General features: G+C 33.7%; 1 protein-coding gene across 1 annotated transcript; it reads left to right on the forward strand.

Annotated features, from left to right (window-relative positions):
• Window positions 1-1,581: 1,581 nt before the first annotated feature.
• Window positions 1,582-7,457, forward strand: LOC125257145 (ubiquitin-conjugating enzyme E2 J2-like). Its single transcript, XM_048173602.1, has 7 exons — window positions 1,582-1,757; window positions 2,000-2,130; window positions 2,325-2,365; window positions 2,493-2,595; window positions 2,687-2,825; window positions 6,713-6,793; window positions 6,875-7,457. The coding sequence occupies exons 2-7, from the start codon at window positions 2,000-2,002 to the stop codon at window positions 7,151-7,153; spliced, it is 774 nt and encodes a 257-aa protein (XP_048029559.1). The 5' UTR covers window positions 1,582-1,757; the 3' UTR covers window positions 7,154-7,457.
• Window positions 7,458-10,467: the final 3,010 nt, after the last annotated feature.

Genomic DNA, 10,467 nt, shown 5'->3' on the forward strand with positions numbered 1-10,467 from the left:
ACTTAATGTAATAAAAACCATACAATAGTTAAATAGGTTATAATTAGTCAAGACATCGCAATAACAACTTTTGATCAGGCATTTCCGCCTGGGTCCTAAAGGAGACCCAATTCCTGGGGGTACTTGATTTCTCATGACCGGCTGTAGACGTGAAAACAACACCTCTCATGATTCCGCGAAATCAAGGCGTCATCAGGCTACGCCTTTTTTTTGTACAGAAGAGGATTAGGGCCAAGCAATAATAAAAAAATAAAACCATCTTGAGATTAAAGTTGTTAAATTTCGAGAAAAAACTCGTTAAATTTCAAGAAAAAAGTTGAGATAAAATGTTGAGAATAAACTCGTTAAATTTTGAGAAAAAAGTCAAGATAAAATGTTCAGAATAAAGTCATTAAATTACAAGAAAAAAGTTGTTAAATTACGAGAACAAATTCGTTAAATTTTGAAAAAAGTCGAGATAAAATGTTGAGAATAAAGTCATTAAATTAACTAATTTATTCTCGTAATTTAACGAATTTGTTCTCGTAATTTAACGAATTTGTTCTCGTAATTTAATGACTTTATTCTCAACATTTTATCTCGACTTTTTTCTCGAAATTTAACGAGTTTGTTCTTGTAATTTAACGACTTTTTTCTCGTAATTTAATGACTTTATTCTCAACATTTTATCTAGACTTTTTTCTTGAAATTTAACGAGTTTTTTCTCGTAATTTAACGAGTTTTTTCTCGTAATTTAACGAGTTTATTCTCAACATTTTATCTCAACGTTTTTCTTGAAATTTAACAAGTTTTTTCTCGTAATTTAACGGGTTTATTCTCAACATTTTATTTTGACTTTTTTCTCGAAATTTAACAATTTTTTTTCTCGTAATTTAACGAGTTTATTCTCAATATTTTATCTCGACGTTTTTCTTGAAATTTAACTAGTTTATTATTTCTTGAAATTTAACGAAATTTAACAACTTTAATCTCAAGATGGTTTTATTTTTTTATTATTGCTTGGCCCTAATCCTCTTCCGTAGTTTTGAATAAGCGACCTCTGGTGGCGAAAATTTACATAGTGTGCCTTTAAAGGGTTAGAATATACATTGATGATTTTGGTTTTGGAAATTTTACTTTCTGAAACATTTTTAGACTTCAACCATCGAACTTTAAAAAAAACAAAAAAAAAAACACATCCAAAATAAAAGGCAACTAAATTTTATGATTATCACCTTCCTTTCAACTTTTACATTAAAATAGACCCTTTCCACATTTCCTCAGTTCTCAGAAGTGAAAATAATCAGTAAACTTCTATAGCAACAGCAAATATAATTTTTGTATTCCTATTTGCTCCAATAGAAAAAAAAAATCCATGATAGCTTTTCCAAGACTCTCCAAAAGAGGGGAGCAATATAGAGAATAACAGCATACAGATACAGCCGTCACAAGAGAGAAAGATGTGAAATCCACCCAATGGTGGTAAAGTGGCTATAGTCTAAATCAGTCATTTTTCTTTCCCTACAAAACCAAAAATGTTATTTGGTGTATTTTCATATGGCAAAGCTTCCCTCTGATAAAAAAGGAATGTTAGCCTAGTACCACCCATTATTAAATCAAAAGTGAAAGCAGACAGAAATGATGTTACCTTCATTTTCTCTTTCTCTGAAGTCAATACGTCAATACGTTGACACATGAAAACTGACCAATTTACAGAGACTGGACATACTTAATTTGATACTCTTCACGCTTTCATCTGTTCTGCATTGACTGGAGAGGTGAGTATGTCATATATATATAAAATGTAGTGTGCATTTTGGGACTTTTTATTTAGAAAACAAAACAATTCTGTCTACAAAGTTGAATGGAATGTAGAAACTTTGAAGCTCAATATCTGCTTAGAATGCAGACAGAACCTTATAATTCCAAGGGGACAAATATAAGAATCACTTTTACAGTGTACTGTTTTTTTTGGGGGTTTTTTTCATGCCGATTTTAACATTAAGTAAAACGATTTCAGATGAGTGGAGGTGGTAACAGGAAACCCCCTTCAACAGCAACACAGCGCCTGAAGCAGGATTACCTCAGGATTAGGAAAGACCCTGTGCCTTACATCTGTGCTGAACCTCTGCCCTCCAATATACTGGAATGGTACGAATGTGTCTGATTTATACAATGAAATAATAATGTCATGTCACTGGTTTTGGCACTGATAAAAAAACAAGTAGACATGAACGTTTGCTGTACGGTGTTGAGCACAAATATTGTGAAATGAACCTTTTTCCTGAAAGTTCATGTCTTGAAATGTTTGTTGATGGCATCGCTCATGATGAAATGTTTCCCAGGCATTTTGTTGTTCGTGGACCGGAGAAATCCCCTTATGAGGGTAGGCATGAATACTTTCACTTGAATGAAAACCTGATCTTAAAGGGTTTTTATATATATTATAGGCCTATTGTTTGTGCTTATTTCTTCTTTTTTTGTAATTAATGTTTTTTTAATGCTTATTTAAGGTGGCTACTATCATGGCAAATTGATATTTCCCCAAGAATTTCCTTTTAAACCACCTAGTATTTATATGATAACCCCTAATGGGAGATTCAATTGCAACACAAGGTGAGGTCAATAAGAGCTTATCTTCGTAAGCATACAGTTATAATGTCAAGTCACTGCGGCTCATTTCAAGTATCTTCTACCATCCCTATAGGCTATGCCTGTCCATAAGTGACTTTCACCCCGACACCTGGAATCCTGCGTGGTCAGTCTCTACTATACTCACCGGACTGCTGAGCTTCATGATGGAAAAGATTCCCACGTTGGGAAGCATTGAGACATCTGACTTCACTGTATGTACACTGAAAGAACAAACAAGTTTTTTGCTGAAAGTATAGGCTATATACTACGGATGGTTGATAGGAGAAAATATGAGATGAGAGGAAAAAAGCATTTGACTTCTCTCGACAAAACATTGCATTCCCTTAAAGCTGCAGTCCGTAATTTTTTTGAATGATCCAAAATCAATTTTTGAGCAAGTACATAACCAGCCAGTGTTCAAAACTATCTCCTTACCTTAGCCCTATTCACAACAGTAAGCTTGTAAGGTAACACTTTACTTGAAGGGGTGTGCATAAGACTGACATGACACCTTTATAATCATGACATGACACATGTCATGAATATGAAGGAGGTTTTATGAATGTTTATGACAACTGTCATTAAGTGTCATTCACTCAACTATGTCATTTTTAATGCAAAGATGACATTGTTTGAGATGTCCGAGTTATGACAACTTGACATAAACCAATACATCATAACCTGTCAGTGTCTTTGTCATGACAACTAGACATTATTTAGCTTTATGGGTTAACATTACATTAAACTGTCATGTGGTTGGTTTTGACATTGGCTGTCATGAGGCCATTATAATAGTGTCATGAATATGTATCTTGAGCTCAAGTACAGTGGTACAAATTGAACTTGTCATTAAAATGTCATTAAGTGACAATACTCTGACAAATAATTTTATAACAGCGTCATGACTATTTTTCATTTCGTGTTTTTTTTTATTTTTTTTTTTAAGTTTCCTCCAACAGAAGGTCAGATAATAGACAATTTCAAATATCGTAAAAAAGATGACACTGTTATAAAATAATGGTAACACTTTATTTTAGGGTCTTTTAACTAGTTGCTTATTACTATTAGCATTCATATGGCTAAAATATTGGCTATTTATTAGTACTTATAAAGCACATATTAATGCCTTATTCTGCATGACCATATTTTACATTCTTAATCCTACCCAATACCTAAACTTAACAATTAACTATAATAAGCAGTAAATTAAGAGTTTATTGAGGGAAAAGTCATAGTTAATCGTTTATATATGTGTTCCCTATACTGAAGTGTTACCAAAATAATGTAATGTAATGTTAACCCATAAAGCTAATTAGTTTTTTAAGTTTGATAATTAATCTGCTATGTCATGTTTATGACAGGTTATGATGATTTGCTAATGTCAAGTTGTCATGACAAAGACACTGACAGGTTATGATGTATTGGTTTATGTCAAGTTGTCGTAACAAAGACATCTCAAACAATGTCATCTTTGCATTAAAAATGACATAATTGAGCGAATGACACTTAACGACAGTTGTCATAAACATTCATAAAACCTCCTTTATATTCATGACACGTGTCATGTCAAGATTATGAAGGTGTCATGTCAGTCTTATGCACACCCCTTCAAGTAAAGTGTTACCGCTTGTAATAATGTTTTCTAATTTGGGTGGTACTGGTGGGTTTCCGCGAGAAATTCAAGCATACAGCTGTTCGTCTTTGTGTCATTACATCACGTCTGTTTACACAAAGAACGATAGCCAGCTAGTAGGCTATATCATGTGAGGATGCTGCAGGTGACGGATCATTTATAGCCTTTTCTCATGGCAGCTGGAATACTTAACCCTTAAATGTATGACTGTTTCGCCAATCATTCTTACATATTCGGGTCTTTATCGACCCGGATCTATATCTAACACTGAATGGATCTCTACCTGTCGCGATAATATAAAACTCCTCTGATAATAGAGTAACAATTACAGAAGAATAAAATAAAGCATATTTTGTTACCTTTTGGAGCTTGAAAGGGCTCCGTTTGAGCAGATGTTTTGTGCCATCATCACTGTCCTCGTCAGAGCTTCATTTCCCAGTAAATTCAGCAAATAATGGGCTAGTTTTATCTTTGAGGTCACGAATATGAGCCCATTCGCGATCTCAAACGTATTCTCAAAACTATATAATTTTCAACATCTTCAAAATCAAATATTTAGATCGCTAACAGCTTCACCAGATCCATCCAGTAACAGTTACAGTCATATTTGATTGCGTTCAGTACATGCTCTGCAGTAAATCGCTGAGCCATTTCATGTTTTTCTTATTATTTCGTTTTCTGTCTAAATGAGTCGTCACTTCAGACATTGCCACCTTGTGGAATAAAGGTGAATTGCACTTATTCCATCATCTAAGATTCAATTATTGTTGTGCAGAAAAAATATACGTACACTGATACACACCTCGGGTCGTTTGCGACCCTATACAATTTTTACAAAAAATGAATACAAAAATAGGCATTCTTTTATAATTTTATGATTTTTTTCTTGTTATATTCTTTATAATGAATTGATTGAGGAATACCAAGAAGGTTGATGTCTAACGTTAAAAAATGAACGAGAAGGAGGGTAGTGAATGACGTCCCGGGTCACTAAAGACCTGAGGTATGCATTTAAGGGTTAAACTTATTTTGATGGCGGATTGTGTGGTATGACGAATTAACGCCAATACACACTAAATACACATAGTCACGCAGTGCTGATGGTGTTAACATTAACAATTTGAGAACAAAGTATAACAATAAAAATAATTTGCACGGTTTGACGTAATCTGAGCTAAGCAATCGTTAGATTTAATCACCATTGGTAGCGCGAGTTATTGTAATGCTTTTTTTTTTCCTCAGTTGGTCAGAACAAAAGTGGTAGACCACGTTACTTACTTGTTCAGATGACATTTTCCAGTGAAAATTCTTGTTTTGGTTGTACTTCCAAGACATAATCTGTGATTCCGAAGTACAGTATCCACCGGTGCGATGACTGACAGCCACACATCCTCAAATAACTGCAATTGTAGATTTTGAACAGAGATGGCGACAAAAAGGACAAACTTAAGGACTTCAGCTTTAAAGGGATAGTTCACCCAAAAATGTTTATCTGCTTACCCCCAGCGCATCCAAGATGTAGGTGTCTTTGTTTCTTCAGTAGAACACAAATGATGATTTTTAACTGCAACCGCTGCCGTCTGTCAGTGGTATAATGCAAGTCAGTGGGAACTTGGACTATAAGAGTAAATAAAACACGACAGACAAATCCAAATTAAACCCTGCGGCTCGAGACGACACATTGATGTCTTAAGACACGAAACGATCGGTTTGTGTGAGAAACCGAACAGTATTTATATCATTTTTTACCTCTAATACACCATTATGTCCAACTGCATTCATCACTCGATTCGTTTGGTCTGATCGCGCTCTGACAGCGGCAGTGATGTCTCGCGCATATACTTCAATGAGAGCGAGACATCACTGCCGCTGTTACTTTTTTTCACCTGGGCTGGGCATGTTTGTTTGTTTTTTATTATAATATAATAAGTGAAATATGCCTCAGACTAAAGGAAATGCAAATTCACACCTGTACCGTTAATAAAGTGAGATTAAATGCATAAAGTATATGCGTTATTTTATTACTGCAGGTTTGCGTAATAGCTGAGTACGCATTGTTTTTATTCATTTTGAGCAATACTGAAAACGCCTTACTCATGATTTGAAAACAAAGTAACTTGCGTTACTTACTTTGAAAAGTTCCTCAGATATTGTGCTGTAAATTTAAAAGTAATGCATTACTGAACTAGTTACTTGAAAAAAGTCATTTGATTATGTAACTTGCATTACTTGTAATGTGTTACCCCAACACTGCACATAACCATCACTGGAGTGTAATTTGGTTAAGCTCCACCCCTCAGACTAGGTCAAGCTCCACCCATTTGGCTCTGCAGTGAGCATCACTTGAAATAGTTTTGAATTGCCATGAGATTGTGTTGGTAATATTTATGTTCAGAGTATGGTAAAAAAAGATTACATAATTGGTTATCATTCATTCTCTTATTAATTTTTATATTTGCCTGTCAGAAAAGACAGCTGTCTGCGCAGAGCTTGGAATACAACCTGAAGGACAGAGTTTTCTGTGCGCTGTTTCCTGAGGTTGTGGAGGTAAACCTGACTCGGAAATAAGTTTGTGAATTAAACGCGCGTTACATACTAATGTTTTTTTTTTCTTCTTCTTCTTTATAGGAGATCAAGATGAAGCAAAGGACTCAAAGAGATTTAAGTGTGCAACTCCAACCTCTATATATTCCAGATATGAGGTCTAATAGAGATGAAGACCTCTTTGGTGCTCCTCCACATAATGGTCATGCGGTCAATTGGGAGGCAGTGGCCCGACAACCACCTGCACCCCGCCAGCCAGATCGAAAGCTCGGGGGAGCGCTTACAAACTTGTGTGTTATAGCTGGCTTTGTTGTCTGTGTCTACACAGTCAGGTTTGTGCTACACAATATAGGCCAGGATTGAAAACAATCTATACAGATGTAATCTGAAAGCACTTTCTTAGGAATTACTATTTCTTTAACCAAATTGAGCTTCCATTCAGAACACTATCTCAAATAACTTGACACAGACTTGTGGTAATGCACCGAAACAATGTGTTTTTTCTGAAGTTCATGGAATTAGGCTTTGGGTGAAAGCCACGTCGAAATGAAACCAACTTCTCTGATGTGACAAAAGAGAATACTGGCTTTTATTATGTTCGTGACTGAACTGGCCACTACAGACCAGTTGGATCGAAGAATAAACTGTGTCAACAGCACTTCCCTCATTATCTGTGACAGTTTTATCCTTGTGCTGTTTTTCCTTTCAGGCCAAATTCCTCTTTCAAAATATTTTCCCATGGTTTGGTTAATGGGAAAAATTTTTTTTTTTTTTTTTGCATAGTTCATTTGTTTGAAGGATTCGACATGGTGGTGAATGTAGAATCCAAATGCAAGAAGTTTAATAAAAATCAGCGAACAAATTCAAAACACAAGGCAGAGACGTAGCTGATGAAGCATGCAAGGTATTCAGTGACAAGCAAATCAGTCCAACCAGGCAAAGCAAAAACAGTAATCCAACTATCAGTAATCAGTAATCCAACAAGAAAAGCAAACTGGTCATAGCAGTAAGGCAATGGAAAAGCACTTGGTAAGGCAGTGAAATGACTGGTAATACTTATTGTTATTATTACATAATAATGCTTATTAGCATGCATATTACTAGAATATTGGTTATTAGTTCTTAGTATGTACATATTAATGCATGACCTTATTCTACATTTGTAATCCTACCCAATACCTAAACTTAACAACTACCTTACTAACTATTAATAAGCAGTAAATTAAGAGTTTATTGAGGGTAAAGTCATAGTTAAAAGTGAATATGTTTTCCCTATACTAAAGTGTTACCGCACATATTTACGTTTAAGCCCAAAGTATACTTCAGTTTTGACATGAACGCTTAGCGTGTGCGTACAGTCGAACGTGCAGCCTTTCAAAATGCACTCCAATTGGTAGTGTGTGCAAGCACAGGTGGTCGACAATGAGCACTAAGAAGTTTCATTGTTGTCCAGTTGAAACTAAAAAGTTTCAGCTTTGTCCTAGGAATGGCATTTTTAAAAAAATTCTATTTGAATATTTGTGTTCATATATAAATATATATATATATGTATATGTGTGTGTGTGTGTGTGTGTGTGTATATATATATATATATATAATATATGTATGTATATGTAATTTTGTGTATGTCTCAAGATCATTTTGCTATGATAACTTAACTGTAGTCGTGAATGCAGTGATGGACATCTGTCTTTCCTCATTCGACTGGTCAATAATGATGGTTTGGTGTTTGGATTTCATATGATTTCTCATTGTGGTGGAGATATACACTACCAGTTAGAAGTTTGGAAACATTACTATGTTACATTACTTTAATGTTTTTGAATGAAGTCTCTTATGCTCATTAAGGCTGCATTTATTTCATAATAAATACAGAAAAAAAATTGTTATATTGTGAAATATTATTACAATTTAAAATTATGGTTTTCTATTTTAATATACTTTAAAATATAATTTATTCCTGTGATCAAAGCTGAATTTTCAGCATCATTACTCCAGTCTTCAGTCATATGATCCTTCAGAAATCATTCTAATATACTGATTTGATACTCAATTTATCATTGTTGGAAACAGTTATGTTGCTTAATATTTTTTTGGAAACTGTGATACTTTTTTCAGGATTCATTGATGAATAAAAGGTTAAAAGAACAGCATTTATTCAAAATATAAATCTTTTCTAACAATATAAATCTTTACTATCACTTTTTATCAATTTAACACATCCGTGCTGAATAAAAGTATTAATTTCTTTCAAAAAAAAAAGAAAGAAAAAAAATTACTGACCCCAAACTTTTGAACGGTAGTGTATATTGTTACAAAAGATTTCTATTTTAAATAAATGCTTTGTGATAAATGCTGATTTTTTGTATTTATTTATTTATTTTTACTTTTTATTCATCAAAGAATCCTGAAAAAGTATCACAGGTTTTAAAATAATATTAAGCAGCACAACTGTTTCCAACATTGATAATAAATCAGCATATTAGAATGATTTATGAATGATTTCTGAAGGATCATGTGACACTGAAGACTGGAGTAATGATGCTGAAAATTCAGCTTTGCATCACAGAAATAAATTATATTGTAAAGCATATTAAAATAGAAAACCATAATTTTAAATTGTAATAATATTTCACAATATTATTGTTTTTTCTGTATTTATTATGAAATAAATGCAGCCTTAATGAGCATAAGAGACTTTGTTCAAAAACATTAAAAATAGTAATGTTTCCAAACTTTTGACTGGTAGTGTGTGTTACACACTACATGAAAGGTAATTTTCAAAAATCCATAATAGGGGCACTTTAACCCAGCTGTTCATATTTCTGTTTAAGTCCTTTGTGAAGCCTTACTTTCAGATGTATTCAAATATGTGATTGTTTTCTTATTCCTAATTTAAACTGTTGAATGACTATGAGATTTTGAATAATTGTTATTTATGTTAATAAAATAATGTAATGAAAAGTAATAATAATGTTTAAAAAAAAATCTCAGAATTGTCTGATTCTTGATAGTTCACCCAAAAATGTTAGTTCAGTCATCATTTAATCATCCTCATGTTGTTCCAAACCCGTATGACTTTCTTTATTCTGTGGAAATTTTAGAGAAGATAAACAGTTTCAGTTTCCACTGACTTCCATTGTATGGACAAAAAAATACACTGGAAGTCAATTGGAACCAAAACTGTTTGTTACCAACATTCTTCAAAATGTTCTTTTATGTTCCACAGAAGAGAGAAAGTCATAGAGGTTTGGAACAACATGAAGGTGAGTAAATGATGACCATTTTAATTTTTGGGTGAGCCATCCCTTTAAGTCATCAAACCATTGTAAAGCTATAACTGTAAGGTCAGCCTTTCATGTTCTCTTGGTGTTTGTCGAGGTGTCCACGCTTAGTGTTCTTATAGTCTGCATTGAAGTGTTTTTTCCTCCTTTTATCAGGTCATCTAGCAAGTCTTTGGCAGTAAATCCAGGGTTTTTCCTCAGCGTCTCTGATCAAACATCTTATTCCCCTTGATTTAATTGTACTTTTTCTTCCATTGCCCTGGAAGTTTTGCTATAGTATGGATTTTAAACTTATGAGGATGTCATCTGTGTCTCTATAGGAATGTTTAATGTCTTGGAAATGTTCTTGAAGCCATAGCCTTTTTTGATGTAAAATATTCTCATGGCTTCATA

Source organism: Megalobrama amblycephala, linkage group LG21 (assembly GCF_018812025.1).
Source record: "Megalobrama amblycephala isolate DHTTF-2021 linkage group LG21, ASM1881202v1, whole genome shotgun sequence".
Classification (NCBI taxonomy): domain Eukaryota; kingdom Metazoa; phylum Chordata; class Actinopteri; order Cypriniformes; family Xenocyprididae; genus Megalobrama; species Megalobrama amblycephala.